This window comes from Malaclemys terrapin, chromosome 3 (genome assembly GCF_027887155.1).
Source record: "Malaclemys terrapin pileata isolate rMalTer1 chromosome 3, rMalTer1.hap1, whole genome shotgun sequence".
Taxonomy (NCBI): Eukaryota; Metazoa; Chordata; order Testudines; family Emydidae; genus Malaclemys; species Malaclemys terrapin.
The window spans coordinates 54754926-54772232 of record NC_071507.1 but is presented as its reverse complement, the minus strand read 5'-3'; the positions used below and the strand labels follow the sequence as shown (position 1 = coordinate 54772232).

The following is a 17307-nucleotide window of genomic DNA, read 5'->3' as shown; positions in this document are numbered from 1 at the left end:
AGCCTGAGAAGGACTCCGTATCCAGCCTCTGCTCAGGAGGCTCCTATCCCTTCCCTCAGCCCTGGTGCGCACATGCGTGTGTGCGCACACAGACAAACACACACACAGCTGGGCACGGTGAAGCCCAGCAGTACACACTGGGGTAGCAGGAGCTCCTTTACCGCCCAGCAGTCTGACAAAGACTATGCAAACACAGATCACGTCCTGAGCTTGATGAAAAGCTGAAGGAAAGACGTGTCTGAAGGGGCCCAACCCCGCCAATTCAAGAGGAGATTCTTGGATGAATGGGAGCCACATGCAGACAGGGAGGTGAGAACACAGAGCCCGTTGGGCTTTGCAGGATATGTAACTCTGAGGCTCTGGAGAGCTTTCACTTGGTTCGGAGGTAGGAAGTTTCTCCTGCTGGGCAGAGCGGCCCATTTATTCCACCACAGACCAGATTTCTACCCACCTTGAAGATGGAAAACCCTATGGAGAGGTGAGGTGCCCGGTTTCGGTGTTTGCTGCTGGGTTTCTGGATCAGGGACACCAGCACGCTGCAGGAATGCAGGGACCTTTTGCTGCCGTCACCCTGCAAAACTTCCAGCCAGTACTGGGGATTCATCCAAAAAGTGTCTGAGAAGCAAAACATAAAAACCTTCTGGCCACGTGTTCCATCACACGTTTTGTTGCTGGGTTTACACGTGATACCTGGCTTCAGGCTGAGTGGGGGAAGCAGCTCATTTATAATCCCCAAAGGCCCCAACCCAGGCCAGAGCCCTGCTGGGCTAGGTAATACACAAACATATAGTAAGAGAGAGGCCCTGCCATGGAAGATCTCACAACCTAAGCAGACAAGACAAAGGAGGAAGGAAGAATTATTTCCCCTCATTTTAGTGGGAACTGAATCACTGGGGCACCAATTGCCAGCGGTGCTGAGCACCTGTGGTTCTCCTGGACTTCAACTGGACTAGTGAATGCTCTGCATCCCTGAAAAAAATCAAATCTTAAGCGGCTTGCCCAAGTCACAGAGTCAGGCATTGAAACCACTTCTTCTAAGTGCCACAATAGGCCCATCACCACAAGACCATCCTAAGGAAACCACCGGATTTCAGTGGTAATGGAGAATAAGCTGGCTCCCTTGCCTGTTCATTGCCAGGCTTTCTAACCTTTTTTACAAGGTGTCGAATTTTGGTTATGATAGGGTGACATTGGGCTTTGGGTCTTGAGCCAAATTTTGCTTTGCTTGAACAAATTCCTCTCTTTACTATTTACGCAGAAAAGTCTAAATCCGGATCCCCTAAAGAGCCACCCCAGTACCATTCACCTTTGTAGGGCCTCAGCCTGCCACCCGCCGTGCTTCCTTTGACCCATCTCCCAATCTGCAGAGAATACATCCACTTCTTCCCATCTTCCTGGCTCATCAGGTCAGGAGTCAATTTACAGATCATCAGATCTACAAAGTGGGTCTTAAAATCTTGCAGAGACATCCTGTGAAAAGACCGCCACAAGATGCTTAGTCAGCAGCCAATCCGTGTGGTTAAAAAGTAGAGGCTGGCTATCCCCAGCATGCCCGATTCTGTGTTACATATGGTAATCCTTACATATTATTAGCTTAGGGTTACCATTCGTCCGGATTTACCCGGACATGTCCTCCTTTTCGCGCTAAAAATAGCGTCCGGGGGGAATTTGTAAAGCACTCACAATGTCCGGGATTTCCCCCTCCCCCGGCAGAGCGAGCGGCTGGGAGGGCTGCAGAAAAATCCCGGGCTGGACTCCTGAGCAGCTGTAGAGGAGCCGGAGCCGCCCTGCATTCTGAGTTGGCCTCTCCTGCAATCCGGTCCGGCAGCACTGTGCAGGGCCAGGGACCGGGTTTTGTTGTGCAGGGCCAGGGACCGGGTTTTGTTGTGCTGGGAAGCGCAGCCACGTGTCCGGCTCGGCTCGCACAGAGCCCAACACCCTGTTCTGAGCAGCAGGGTAAGGGGGACCGGGGGCAGGAAGGTTCTGGAGGGGGCAGTCAAGAAACGGGGGGGGGGCTTTTGGGGGGGAGTGGAGAAAGTTTTGGGCAGTCAGGGTACAGGTAGGGGGTAGGGTCCTGGGGGGCAGTTGGGGGGGGTCTTAGGAGGGGGCAGTTAGGGGACAAGGAACAGGGAGGCTTAGGGGTGGGGTTCTGGAGGGCAGTTAGGAGCAGGGGTCCCAGGAAGGGGCAGTCAGGGGACAAGGAGCAGGGGGGTGGGGAGCTGGGAGTTCTGGGGGGGGGCTGTCAGGGGGCAGGAGTGGGGAGAGGGATCGGAGCAGTCAGGGGACAGGGAGCAGAGAGGTTTAGATGGGTTGGGAGTTCTGGGGGGGGCTGTCAGGGGGCAGGAGTGGGGAGAGGGATCGGAGCAGTCAGGGGACAGGGAGCAGAGAGGTTTAGATGGGTTGGGAGTTCTGGGGGGGGCTGTCAGGGGGCAGGAGTGCAGAGAGGGATCGGAGCAGTCAGGGGACAGGGAGCAGAGGGGTTTAGATGGGTTGGGAGTTCGGGGGGGGCTGTCAGGTGGTGGGGAGTGGTTGGATGGGGCGTGGGAGTCCCAGGGGTCTGTCTGGGGGTGGGGGTGTGGATAAGGGTTGGGGCAGTCAGGGGACAAGAGGCAGGGAGGCTTAGATAGGGAGTGGAGTCCTGGGGGGCAGTTAGGGGCAGGGGTCCCAGGAGGGGGCAGTCAGGGGACAAGGAACGGGGGGAGGGTTGGGGGTTCTGGGGGGGCGGGAAGTGGGAGGGGCAGGGGCGGGGCTCCTCCTGTCCTCTTTTTTGCTTGCTGAAATATGGTAACCCTATATTAGCTAGTAAAGAAGTTAATGTTTGCTCCAACAGCAACATGCAGCAGTGGTGAATGCATAACTAAAGGCCCAACAAAGGACAGCAGCAGAGGGATTATTATGAGAATACAAGCAAAAGAACAAGTATAATGAAACCGGCTGAAACATTGCCACCTAGTGGCAAAAATATATGGGACTGGGAAGCAGTTGAACAAACACTATCTGCCTGACCAAAGCTTTGCCCGGGTTTGTGTTGAAAATATAATGACAAAAATAGACTTTAAGGTCAGAAGGGACTGGACAAAGATTCTTCCTCTACTCTTGAAAGCGCTCTTGACTTCACATAGAAGAGCGCTTGTATCATACAGGCTGTTTCTCACGTCCCTTTACCACCAGATGGCAACGTAGCAGCCCCATGTAATTTCTCCCTTTGTTTAGTTAAAAAACAAAAAGCGATCCAATTGCTATAAAGCATCATGCACATATCTCATCTTAGAGCGCAGCAGAGAGACAGATCAGCATTAGCTGTGGCCTTGGCGCTGGGTGAAGGAGGAGCGGAGCTCAGATATTCACAGTTCCATTACCAGAATTCTCCATCATCTTGGTTTCTCCGCAGCAAAATCTTCTCCTTCGGGCTGAGCAGCTCCCAGTTCCCAGAACTAGGGACAGAAACAAGGCAGCTGATTTTGAAGCAATAATTAAATAAATGCTCCAAATCTATCTTCAAGTTCAAGAAGTTCAATACAGACATCTGCCATAAGATCAGTTCCCGCTGTAACAAATCTCTGGCCCCAAGCAGTTCACCGTTTGCACTAGACGCTGCACTGTGGACACTCAGAATGGCATGGCAGAAGCAGGAATAGAACCTAATTCCCCCTATACCTAAAGCATAGACTTGAGCTAAAGGCAAATCTCCATCAGTTGCTAGCCATAGAGATCCTATGTAAAACAGCTGAGCAGTTCTGTTGTTCTTCTGTAGAGAGCACTAATGATGGATAGCACACTGGCCAGCAGATCTAGGGGTTGTCCCATTCCATGAGAATTTTTGAGATTGTGAATTTTTTTTCCTCTCTTGAAAGAATGAAATGTCAAAATCTGGAAAAAAAATTATACACATTTTTTACTATAAATTCACTTATATTTCTAAAGAAAGTCATTTTGACCTAAAAATTTGAACTTTTTCATTTTGAAAATATCAAAATGGAACATTTCAACAATTTAGAAACTTTTTTTCTCATTTTTTTTTTAAATGGGAAGTTCATCAAAACAGGCCCTCTCCTGAAAACAGTTTTGGTTTCAACTAATCAGCATTTTCCAAAGAAAAAACATGTTGGAAAATTCCCACCCAGCTCAACTGGCCAGTTCATTAGATTATACATGCTGCTTCCAAATGTTTAAAATATAGACCTTGGGTTCTATTTTGTTTGTCAATTCTGTGTCAAAGGACACGTAATCGGACGAATATTCTGCATCAAGTACCAGAGGCAGCTGGAAGTGATTTACAAGTCAGGCCTACGGTATGCTCTTCATTCTTTCTTCAGCATGGCCAGCTTTCATGTTATCACGTGACAGATGCAGATCAGAGGAAAGTTACTTTCTCTTCATACAAGGCAAAATCCAGACATGTTCCCAACACCCCCTCATAAAACCTGAGCAAAGAGGATTTGTGCAGGGAACTAACTGGAGCTGCCAAAGAAGAAATCCACCCCAACCTAAAATGAGAGTAGGTTGCAGAGCTACAGCACAGTCCTTTTGCAGACTCCAGCCTCTGAGCTGGAATAGCAGCCACCGTCCCTCTGTGACTGAGGGGCAATGGCTACTATACTTACTATGCCCTCTGTAGAGGGAAAGGAAGTTCCCAGCTGCTGCATCCATGTAAACACAGATTCGGGGCCCTTCCACCACTTCCCTTGCCATCTCTACTTGTGCCTTCCCACTTTGTCATATTCAGAGCCAGCCTGATGCCTACTTCCCTGAAGAGCAGGTAGTTCAGGCCCTGCCCCACTCTAATCTCAGAATCCCAGAAGTTGCAGTATATAGAAAATCTTGCATGATCCGCAGACAAAGGGATGAATGTCCTGATATACGATATCAGATCACCTTACTATTCTAGCTGTCCTGGGAGCAGCCTCGCTGATAATCAGAAAACACCTGTGTCTGATGCTAGATCCCACCATGTTCATCATTTTGCATTATGAAGAACCCCCTTTACGTTATGTTTCTTTTGACAATAAAAAAGCAGAACCAACTTTCTGTGTTTTAAATACTCGGAAGTAGCATGTGTGAAATAACTAAGTTAGTTGAACTGAATTAGCACTGGCTGATCTAGCAAAATATCTCCATGAACTCATTGCCTTGAAACCAAAGCAGCCCCATCTGTTCCATTAATGCAGATGTCATCAGCACTAATTTATGCCTGCAGGTGGCAGCATCATTTCATCCACCCAAACTCTCCTCAGCACTAGCCCTTCCCTGTTTCACTCACCTATCGCTCCACTCTCCTTTCCATTCAGTTTTCCCCCATGGATTTCTCAGTCTCACTAAATTTTCCGGTCCATATTTGCAAGTCACCTGCACAAAACAAACAACATTGAGTTTACCGGGGTCTTTGTCTGGTTTATATTTGCATAATATGCCATGGTGACTCCTCTCCTTTTACTGATGTCAACACGTGTGACGATAACGGTGCGCGCGCTATTCTTTTCAATTACTCTGCTCAACGCAGAACTCTGAACTGAGGCCCAGAGTGATTAAGTGTCTTGCCCACAGTCACGCAGAAAGCCTGTGGCTAAGCTAGGAATAGAGCCCAAAGCTCCAGGGTCCTAGTCCAGGGTCTTAACAATAAAACCATCCTCACACTACAATATCTGTGTAACTCCCTAGCAATCAACCTGGAGTAGTGCCTGCATAGCCAAGGGCAGGACTGGGCCATGAAGACTAGTTCTATCAGTAGGATGAATAATCCAAGGCAGCCTAGAACGTTGCTACAAGAAGCTTAATTTTAGCATATCCTGAAGTTGACTGTAACTGGGGGAATGGAGGGGAGGGGCATTGTGCCTGACCTAGGGGGCAGAGAGAGGGTGAAAGGAGTTTCCTCTCCCCACACTCGCCTTCTTGTGTTTTTGCGCAGGTTCTAGGCACAGCAGCCGCGCTTGTGCTCTCCTGCATGGAAAGAATGTTTCAAGGCAAGTGCTGCTGCTGGTAGCCCTCCCAGACGCGACAGGGCTGTGGTCCCCGGGCACTAGGCACCTTGTGAATGGGATTCTGACTGAGCCTTTTCACCTCTTGTTCTGAAGGCACCTCATGTCAACAATGACCTAACGCTGTTATAACAGATGGCTGTCTGGTGGCCTGTGTGAACTGAGTCTCAGTCCATTTCCGAACAGTGATCACACGAACCACCACCAGAACTGGCTCTCATCTCAGCAAACACACCAAGGAATAAATGGGGGCCAGGGAGGTTAACTCTTCTTTACCAGCAGAGGTTGAACCTTTGGGTCAGGGATGAGCCCAATGAGCAGGGTGAGGAGTGAGGACACTTGCCCCCCTGCTTGTGCCCCTGCTAACGAATAAATAGGATGCTGATCACTGAGATCATCTTTCACTCAGCGTTTGCCTCATGGCCCAGGATCTGGGAGACCTGAGGTGGGCAGTGGCTTGCCAAGCCATCTGTTTGGTGGCCTTTTCTGCCCCGGTAACAGCAACAAGAGCTCTTCCCACCCATGCTCCATCCCATCCAGTTGGTTTCGGATCCAATGCTCTATCTACTGCCTATCTCTTCCACTAATCCCTCCCCCCGATGAACTGAACCTATCCGATCTGGAGGCCAGGCTGTCTGATCAGTTGCAGGCTTGGACAGGGCTTCTTCAGTGCCTTTCCCTTAACCTTTGTATCCTGCTGTGACACTAAATGGTGGGACATTCTACCACTCAGTGAAGGTGAGCAACCCCGGTGGGCCAGCCTTTGCTCCACAGTGGTCCCACAGCCAACCAGAGATGTTAACTGGAGGCTCCTTCATGGAGCTGTGAGCATGAGCCCATGGCTGGTGCCATCCACAAACACCCCTAATGCCTGCCCCTTCTGCGGCACACCCTGCCACGGATCTACCCAGAGTGCATCAGGCTGCAGCACCTCTTGCTGGGATTATGGCTGCACTTTTCCACACATCTGTCCCTTTATGCACTCCATGCCTGTGGCCCACAAAGTCACAGAGCCTCCTTGGCAGTCTTCTCCTGGTGCTGGCCAAGCTGGCCCTCAGTACAGAAGGGTGCCAAGTGCTACGGATCTCAAACCCCAGTCCACAGGGCTCTTAGGAGCCTGTATGTTCCAACCCACCACTCAGTGACCTGTTAACAATCACCGGCCCTCGAAGCTCAAGTCTGACAGAGCCCTGAGATCTGAATGGTGGAACACCAGGGATCCTGACTGGTTCCCTGCTTCTATTTAAACAAAGCAGAGAAACAAGAAGTCAACTGTGAAAGTGGATTTTCCCCGCTGAGGACTGCCTCCCCTGTGCTACCTGCTCCTATTGCCTGACTCAGATCTCCTGGTAATCTGACCCTGCCTGTTTCCTGACGCCTGACTCTTGGTCTGCCCTCTGGGCTGTCTTGGCCTCTGATATCCTGGCATCCTGACCCGGCCTGCCTCCTGGCTTTTGACTCCTTTTCTGATCACCAGGCCTGACTCCTACTCCAACCACTAGGTCCAACCACCCATGTTCCAGTCATGACCGAGGAGGAAGCTTGAGGGGAAGGTGCTCTGCAATTGTGGGGCCTATTCCTGTAACTTGCTCACAACATGTATCTGGGCAGAGTTCCTCTGGGCAATATCCACCATCTCTTCGAACTCCTTAGTGGAACAGTGGGCGCCATCTGGGGTTCGATGCTTTGTGTCCCCATCCAGTTTCTTCATTTTAAACCTATGCCCCCACATGCCTATTCCTGGTTTTCATTTTCCGTCCCATGCATTCAGATGGCTTCTGGGCTCTGTGGCCCCTCACTTGGTTGCATGGGTGTCCTAGGTAGGCTTAGGCCCACCTGCCCAGAATTCAAATAGGTCAGCCCCTTTCAGTTTAAGATAAAGGGAATTTAGACAGCTCGGCTTAGCATGCTCTTGTAGGTTATACCGTCAGCAGAGCCCATGAGTCAATTACAGCCTGAGATTTACACTGAGGTCGAGCCAGTGTCCCCTATGTTTTATTCCAGCTGGTAAAAAGAATGCAGTTTTGAAAGGAAAACTGTCTGAAGCACTCCTCATTTTCAAGCCACCCTGACATCACTTAAAAGGGAGTGGATGGCACATGAGGCTCCCCAACAAAGCACACAGCCTGCTCATGGTCTGACCAAAGGCTGCAACAGGGAATGCTGCTGGCATTAGAGACAAGTTTGGAGCTAGAGAACCAGCGTTGTCCTTACCTTTCTAATACCAGTGACTGTGTAGGCATGGCCAGCCACCAGCCCATTCTCTAGGACCCTTGCTGTCTGCATATAGGGAAGAAAAAGAGAAAAAACTGCAATAAATGAATTAATAAAGCAACAGCTGAGCCCAATGCTGCCCTCAGCTCTGAGGGTGCGGTTCCCAGTGGAGTCAATGGGAGCTATACTTGTGTATATGAAGATAGAATTTGGCCCCGTGTAACTACAGACTGGCTCCAGCTGCAAAATTCTGATCTGGGCTCCCAATGCCGCCTCGTCTGCAGGGCATTTAGAATGGGGGTTTTAGCTGAGCCCATTACAAAGACAGGGGCCATTTGCAAATCTCAGACATAGGTTTGCAGTTCAACTTCACTCCCTACCCCAAAGCCCAGACCCATCTCTGATGGTAAGAAATGTGGAACACCAAGGGCAGTTTAGAAAAAACATGCAAAACTTAAAAAGAAATCTGTGATTTTTAAATAAAGAATGTGAAACATGATAATGTGCATCATCTTAGATACCACAGGGATGGTAGCTATAGAAAAATGTGAGAGAGATCGGTATAATAAACTGCTGCTCGGCTTGGTGGAGGGAAATATTCCCAGGAAAGATGGTGCTGGTGGTAGCCTATCCATCCATTTGACATCAGACTGGGCCTCACCCCTAAATGCGTCTGGCAACCCATAAGAGATCTGCTGTAGGTTGCTCTTGTCAGTATATCCCATAGATCAGGAGGAGCCTCTGCCAGTTTTACTGTCATATTAACTCCGCCTGTAAAATCCACCAGCGCTTCCGACACTTGTCCGATCTGCAGATCTTCATAGGAGCCATAGAGCCTAGCAAGAGAGATATCAGTTTATCGGCTATTAATTTGTGGTACAAACATAGCTAATGCAGTGATATTAGAGAGGGGTAAACCCCAGGATGGGCTTGCAAAACCAAAGTGAAGGTTGAAATCTATGATTCATTTTATATGAATCCTCAATATTCAGGAGGAGGGGAATACAGATAATTGATTTCAGGTTTGGAAGGGATTTCTGGTTTCCTCTATTTCTAGTCTAAGGCCCTTCACTAAGAAGTATTGAAAGGATCTCCTACACTATTCCTTTCATAATCATATCTTAGCTAGTTTCTTCTGAATATCTACTGAATCTTAAGACTTTAGTCCACTGTCTGATTTTCCTCACCATTAACATATTATTTCAAAATAGCAAAGCAAAATGGAATCTTCTCAAATTTAGCTAGTCTCTCATTGACAGAAGGCTAGTGTCCAGTGAAATTAATTAATTTTCCCTCTTTCATATTGTCTCCCTTCTAATATTTATTTAGAATTCTCTCCCATTCTTGGGATCATTTTTCAGACCAAATACATTAAGCTCCTTCAGTGTCTCCTTGTAAGATTATGAAGGTCATGTATCATCTAATTTGCTCTTCTCAGTGCTGTCTCTTTCTTAGTGTTGATGAATGAGCTGGATTAACAGCCCTGGAGGAGTGGGACTGGAGTGTTCAAACGTGACTTTATGGAGTGGTTCAAAGTGAGTCCTTCAATTTTTGGGTGCCCAACTGGAGTCATCTTAAAAGGGCCTGATATTTAGAGGGTAGCTGCTCAGCCATGTCTGAAAATGAGGCCCCTCTATGGTGTCTCAACTTGGATAGCCAAAAAATGGAGGCACCCCAAATCACCAGTCATTTTTGCAAATCTTGGCCTAAAGAACTATATGAGTCACAGAATAAGTACAGGTTTCAGAGTAGCAGCCGTGTTAGTCTGTATCCGCAAAAAGAACAGGAGTACTTGTGGCACCTTAGAGACTAACAAATTTATTTGAGCATAAGCTTTCGTGGGCTACAGACCACTTCTTCGGATGAATGTAGTGGAAAATACAGTAGGAAGATAGATACACACACACACACACACACACACAGAGAGAGAACATGAAAACAATGGCTGTTACTATACACACTATAAGGAGAGTGATCAGTTAAGGTGAGCATTTATCAGCAGGAGAGAAAAAAAACTGTTTGTAGTGGTAATGAAAATGGCCCATTTCCAGCAATTGACAAGGAGATATGAGGAACTGTAGGGGGCTGGGGGGAAATAAACATGGGGAAATAGTTTTACTTTGTGCAATGGCCCATCCACTCCCAGTCTTTGTTCAAGCCTAATTTAATGGTGTCCAATTTGCAAATTAATTCCAATTCAGCAGTCTCTCGTTGGAGTCTGTTTTTGAAGTTTTTTTTGTTGTAATATTGCGACTTTTAGGTCTGTAATCGAGTGGCCAGGGAGGTTGAAGTGTTCAACTGGTTTTTGAATGTTATAATTCTTGATGTCTGATTTGTGTCCATTAATTCTTTTGCGTAGAGACTGTCCGGTTTGGCCAATGTACATGGCAGAGGGGCATTGCTGGCACATGATGGCATATATCACATTGGTAGATGTGCAGGTGAACGAGCCCCTGATGGTATGGCTGATGTGATTAGGTCCTATGATGGTATCCCCTGAATAGATAAGTACAAATAAGTACAGTGTTTGCAGTGGCAATGTAAACTTCCCCACCCCACCAACCATTTCAAGCCTACCCTAGAAGAACCTTCTCCCAGGGTGAGAGTGTGTTTCTGTCTCCATGACCACTGCTTCTTAGGTTCCTATGCAAGAGTTCTAAACCGGGGCTAATTATCATGGTGGTAGCTTTTAATTTTTAAAGTATAGAGATCAGAACCACACACAATATTCCAGATATTGCAAAATTTACAATACCTATTTGTTAGAGAGAAAACTGCATATGCAGGAGGCAACAAATTGTAGACAGAGATTATCTGCATAAAGCACGATGATTCACTTACTTGGCATACGCCTTCTCCAAAAGGGCTCCCCAGAAGAGATTCTTACAAACGGAGGAGAGAAAAACCAGCTGACCAGCCTCATTGACTGGCAGTCGGTCATCGACCACCACATCAACCCATTCACCAAAGTGCCAAAACTGCAAGGGGACAGGAACGAGCAAATATTACACTGGGAAGTAACCTGCTCTTCAGCAATAGAAAAGGACCCATCTATTAGCTATGGGCTGTAACAGGCTGTCAGAGTAACGTGTAACCTGTTAGAGGGTGATGATTCTATTGTGGTCAGTGGGTTCTGCTGCCTCACAGGTGCAGCTAGTTTTTATACATGGGTGGGGTAAAGAGAGATGGGAGTAGCTCTCAGGCTAATTGAGAGACCAAGTGTGTAAAGATTTGGAACAGATGGGTCCTAAGGGCAGCCATACTGGGGGGTGTAGGAGTGGCGAAGACTTAGGCTGGAGTAAGGTAACCACAGGGGGCAGCCAAAGCTGGATAGAAGGATTGAGCATAAGCTTTTTATATTCACCAAGGGGGGGGACTTTATTTTGACTCTCTGAGTGTGTCACTTCATTTAAAGAGGGGTTGGGATGACACCCACTTCCTGACTTGAGTTACCTATTCACAGCGCTCACTGAGGGCAACGGGAATTGCACATGGACTATCTGAGAACACAATCTTAGTCACGGCCCCGTCAAGTATAAGGAATAATTTTTGAGGACCTCCAGTGCTAGGGGGACGAACGCTCACCCGGAAATGGAAAATGCCAGCGTACTTCCTATCAAAGCTTTGGTTTTGCGGCATGACCACGGCCAAGATGTCTTGGTGGAACGTCAGCGCTTCCAACGCGGCCAGGAACCAGCAGTTTTCTGTACCAAAAGAATGAGCAATTACACTGGGGTGGAATCAAGACAGAATTATTGCTGTCATTGACAAATATTTTTGGAGGAGGCAGCGTGTTGGATGCTTTTAAATTATAACTACATCAAAAAAATTAGGATGAGCTAGATTTGTGTTTTATTAAGTCAAAACAGGTTTAGTGCTTTAACTGTCCTTTCATAGCCTTTTCATTTGGAATGGAGTACAAATGAATTTGGAATTTCACAAAAAAGTTTTCAGTTAAAATATTTAAGTTTTTGTTTTTAAATGAAAACACCTTTTTTTCCCCCTATTTCAACAACCAGAATTGCCAAAATCCCCAAACTGTTGGGGGTTTTCTATGAAAACTTGAATTTTTTCACAGGGAAAAAATAATTTCCTGACCAGCTCTAACAGTAATGATCTGTGTTTATTATACCTTGTGTCTGAGGATCTCAAAGCACTTTACAAATGTAATGAAGCCTAAGAACATCTGTTACCCTTTTAACCTGGGTAAACTGAAGCACAAATATGACTTGTCCAACCAGTAAGTCAGTGGTGGAGTTGAGAATAGAACATGGCAGTTCTGCTCTAACCACTAGGCCACACTCCCGTTTAGAAGAAGACAAGTCTTCATACACCTTCACTAACTTACCCACCCTTCCTCGTCTCACTTCATAACAGATGCAAGTCAAGGTTGACACAAAGCCTGCTTTGTGCCCACATACACATATTGCAGTAGTCACAGGCCCTTCTGCTGTCTATGTGATATGAAATACATTACATGCTCTAATAACTAGGTACAGTGATGAAGCTTCTATTGTTATCATTTACGTAGGATGCATGGCACTTTATAGACAAGTATGAAGACAAGGTCCGTTCATGTTCCAGCACCAACATTAATAAAAATCATGTTTATGGCATACAGTGGAGCTTTCAACTAGTTGGGACACTTCTCACCTCTTTGGATCACATCTTAGCCTAGAACATTAGCTTGTTTGTTGAGCATATTACATAATTACCTAATCCATTTTATGCAGAGCTGGAATGATATTGAAATCAACACCCTTTATATGCAGTCTTACACAGTTCAAATTAAGCTCAAATTGCTCTGTGTATAGCTATATATACAAAAGAGAAAGCAGCCATACCAACCAATCCTTGGCAGAGATCAAGCCTTCTTGTGTTTGCAGTATAAAATATTGGAGTTTTATGAAGTTCCTGGAAGGTACAAGACCAAAAAAGAGAGAAAGAGAGAATGTCAAATCATTGCAGTGGTCCTGCAAAACCCTGAGGACTGAATGGCTTCTTCTGAAGCCTCTTCACCACTTATGGAGTGAGTTTCTGAGGAGTCAAAGGTCTCTCTGACATTCAACCGCATTGCTTCTGGAGGTCTCTATCATGTGTCTAGAAGAGGGTGTAGGGAAGTCACCTCACTCCTTTCTGACTAGACCTGGACAAATCAGGGATTTTTTGCTTTGCTGGCAATTTCAAAACGTCAGAAAAAAAAATCATTCTGGGTTGATCAAAACGGTCTCACTTTGAACAATTTGTAAATGTTTCATGATTTTTTTTTAACAAAAACTGCGAAACCGAAAAACCAAAACGTTTCATTTTGAAAATATTACAGTGAAATAATGTTTGAAATGAACAATTTGGTGAAACTGACACAAATTTGCAAAACAACAGTATTGCCAAATTGGCATTTATCACCAAAAAAAAGAGATGGGGCTGAAAAATTTTACCCAGCTCTATCCTAACAGGGCTACTCCTGCGGCTGAACAGGTCAGGTATCAGATCCTGTACTGATGCCATGAAATTACTATATGATTATCACCGAGACATTGTTTGTGGTTCCAGAGTAAACTGATTTTTAAAGATACCTTAGGGATTTTTTCTCCCTTTGTTCCTCCCATAGTATAAATACACAGCAGAGTTGAGATTGTTTCAGTGCCATAACTATGCATTTGTTACCTTAACATGTTTGGATTTCTTTTAGGTGTAGCCTTAACTTTGAATTTCCTGAGTTTGAAATGCCTGATTTGGAGATAATTAAAACAATCCCTATAAGGTTTTTCACTCTTGAGTTACTAACACGTAGATTCAAACTTAACTTTAACATAGTTTCTTGTCTTGGAATTCTATAATGCTGCTCATTCTTTTACTCTTAGTACTGAGATTCCAATGATGTAGTTCACAACAGAGGCTATCTCCTGTCATGTCTTCAACAGCTATGACTAATAACTGGGCTAGACAATGAAGAAAAAAAACCTAACTGATAGCTGCTGAAGAACTTTCTGTGACCGTAAAAACTCTGAGTAATAGTTCAGAAAGAAGACATATTATTACTCTCCAATGCCTCTCCGGGCAAATTCATAAAATAAATGCCAAACTTCTCTTTCACTATTATGATCCACAAATTGCTCAATTTAATTTTCACACTGTCGTCTTCCCCATCAGGGGTGGCAGAGAAATGCCAAGCACTCAAAAGACACTTAGAGTAATTAAATACTAACCCTTACCCCAGATGAAACTGCTCAGCCTGTACTTAGGCAAACAGTCACAGAGTATGTCTGCAATGCAATTAAAAACCCGCGGCTGTCAGCAGCATGGGGATTTCAGAGCAAAAGGCCTCAAACCTGTGGAGGTACTTCCAGATTATACAGGTAGAAATACAAAATTTGGAGGCTTTTCCAGAGCACTGGGCCCACATTGCCCCATCCATTCAATCCTGCCACTATGTTACTTTATTACTGCGCCTATGGTGATGAGCAGAAAGGTTATATTAGACAGATGGATCGACTGTGGTATATTTTTCTCAATGCACAGACATTCTCTGCATATGTCACTCCCCATCGAATCAAGATGATATTTTACTCAGGGGTGTCTGAACATTACAAATGCTCCATAGTGTCATGGGCCACAAAAATGTCAAATAAATCTAGCAAGTAGTTCTGGGGCATGAGAGTATGGGGAAATTTTTTTCTACCATAAATCAGTTCTTTATTAAAAGAAAGGAGAACCATAGTCTGTATTTTGGAGTAATGTCTTACAAAATCTAGTCTGAAAAAAGAACGGGTCAACACCTTGTCCTTTGATACATGAGCACTCAGTGACATTTGAGGGCATCTCTGTTTAAAAGGGAAAAGTAGACCCAAATCCAAATAGACCCAAATACCAACCAAAGTTTGTTAATCAATTAAAACAAACTGTTCTAGGTCTGTCTGCAAAACATGTGTTAACCCAAGGTGAATGTTAATAGCTGAGTTACGTATGAATCCTTGAAAATGGGGCTGTTACATCTGCCATTTAAGGCCTGATTTTCAAAGCTATATCTACAGCTCCTATTGATTGCAGTGGGAGGTGTGGGAGCTCAGCTCTTCCCAAAAACAGACCAAACCCTATGGCCAGAGTATAACTTAACCAATGAATGGAGCCCTCCATTAAATGGCAGGATTTGCGTGCAGACAGGACAGCGTGACGGGTTGAGAAGGAATCTCCCCTGCCCCTGACTGCCCCCTGCCGCCCCATCCAAACCCCCCTCCTTCCTGACTGCCCTCTGGGGCCCCACCCCCATTCAACCGCCTGTTTCCCCCCCTGACCACCATCCACACTCCTGCCCCTGACCACCACCCTGAACTTCCCTGCCCTCTATCCAATCCCCTCTGCTCCCTGCCCCCTTACCACGCTGCCTGGAGCACCAGGGGCTGGCGGTGCTACAGCTGCGCCGCCCAGCTAGAGAAGGGCCATGCCGCCGCCGCCACCACGCAGCACAGAGACCGGGTCAGACTGGGCTCTGCAGCTGCGCTGCCCCAGGAGCTCACAGCTCCACCACCCAGAGCATTGCGCCGGTGGCGGAGCGAGCAAGCTGAGGCTGCGGGGGAGGGGGGACAGCAGGGGAGGGGCCTGGGGCAAGCCTCCTGGGCTAGGAGATCGGGGGCCGGGCAGGACGGTCCTGCAGGCCGGATGTGGCCTGCGGGCCGTAGTTTGCCCACCCCTGCTTTAAGGCATAATTAAATGAAGACTGTAGACGAGTGGCCACCTCACAACACCCTTGGTGGCCCAAGAGCAGCCCTGCAGGCAGCCTCTCACCTCATTTTTCCCTTCTTGGGTCCCCAAATAAATTCTGCATAGGGTTTTTCCAGTCAAATCACACCAGCTCTGCTGATTTATTAACTTGAAGTTCAAAACTAGACACAACAGTGTTCCCTCCAGCCGGGTACAGCCAAAACTCCCCTGGTCTGGTCAAAGTCCTTCCCGCCTTAGCCCTCCCGAGCTGAAGCAATTCCCCTGACCTCAGGGTCTTTCCTGCAGGAAGCTCTTGCTCTCTCTGCAATCTCACTACAGCCTCCTGAGCTTCCCCCTTACTGTAGCCACTTTCTCCTCTTTATAGGAAATTGCCTGATTCCCTTCAGATGGGACTCATTCTGTAACCAGGGTTAACTTGCTCTAGGATCTTCAGCCCAAGGGCAAGCCACCCTGTTTCAAAGACCTATTAGTAGGTTGTTCCGTGCTAACATGGAACATTAATGGCTATCCAGCATAAACAATCCCTCACATAAGAGCCATTCACTGAACATGACTTACATGTGGCCTCTTCCACTGTAGGTTTGGTGGCAGTTTCTGCAGCAATGATCCCATTCCAATGGAACGAAGGTCAGCTGGGAAGTTCTCATCCTTGAACAGGCATTTATTCTTCAAGCATGTCTCCAGCAAGGTCTCGTAGTTCTGATGAAGAAGTTTGTTGGGTTTTTGAAAGGCTCCCCTGCATGAAGGCACCCGTGGCTTTGATTTCCCTCGTCTCAGGAACGAGAGCAAGGCCATGGTAGTGGTAGGAGAAATTCCCAGCTAGTGATACTTTAGGGGTCTTGTCACTACACAATGCCAGAGGACTCTCTCGACCTTCCTCGTGCGGAAAAGTGTCTCCTTCAGTAGGGGTCCTGGCTGTTAAAGTAATTGTAATAAGCAAGTTTAGTCATAACTGGTTTGTGCATTTTTCAAGAATAACCAGCAGGGAGTGATGAATCTCAAAAGCAGAGTGGGCATCTTACCATCTGTCTAGCATAGGTTCTATCATTGCACCCAACAGTGTGGTATCTGAGGCTTCAACTCTGGAGACCTGATCCAATGCACATTGAAGTCAAAGGAAGGACTCTCATTGACTTCAATGGACATTGAATTGGGCCTTAAATGCAAGACCTTGATAACTCATTTTAAGCAACACACAAGGATATTCTGAGACTGTCCCCATATTACCTCCCCGGCACAGTAGACTATTCTAAATCCCTTCTAAGACTTTTTCCTATCATGCCACAATCTTAGTAACACCTTTATTCCAGTCACCTGGAGTCACGCAGACATTACTAACAAAATGCCCATCTCTGGTGGCATAACTAAATGAAGACCTAGGAGTAGGTTGTTCCAT

At 46.6% G+C, this 17307-nt stretch overlaps 1 protein-coding gene across 1 annotated transcript in view; it reads right to left on the bottom strand.

The window, feature by feature from the left end:
• The window catches only part of LOC128834624 (calpain-14-like), a 31253-nt gene extending 14547 nt beyond the window's left edge, over positions 1-16706 (bottom strand). The window contains exons 1-10 of the mRNA XM_054023558.1: positions 16470-16706; positions 13034-13103; positions 11775-11893; positions 11031-11167; positions 8851-9025; positions 8190-8255; positions 5261-5346; positions 3360-3434; positions 1307-1470; positions 442-615 (exon numbers count right to left, since the gene is read on the bottom strand). Coding sequence (XP_053879533.1) covers positions 442-615; positions 1307-1470; positions 3360-3434; positions 5261-5346; positions 8190-8255; positions 8851-9025; positions 11031-11167; positions 11775-11893; positions 13034-13103; positions 16470-16706 — 1303 coding nt within the window. The remainder of the gene's footprint in view (positions 1-441; positions 616-1306; positions 1471-3359; positions 3435-5260; positions 5347-8189; positions 8256-8850; positions 9026-11030; positions 11168-11774; positions 11894-13033; positions 13104-16469) is intronic.
• Positions 16707-17307: the final 601 nt, after the last annotated feature.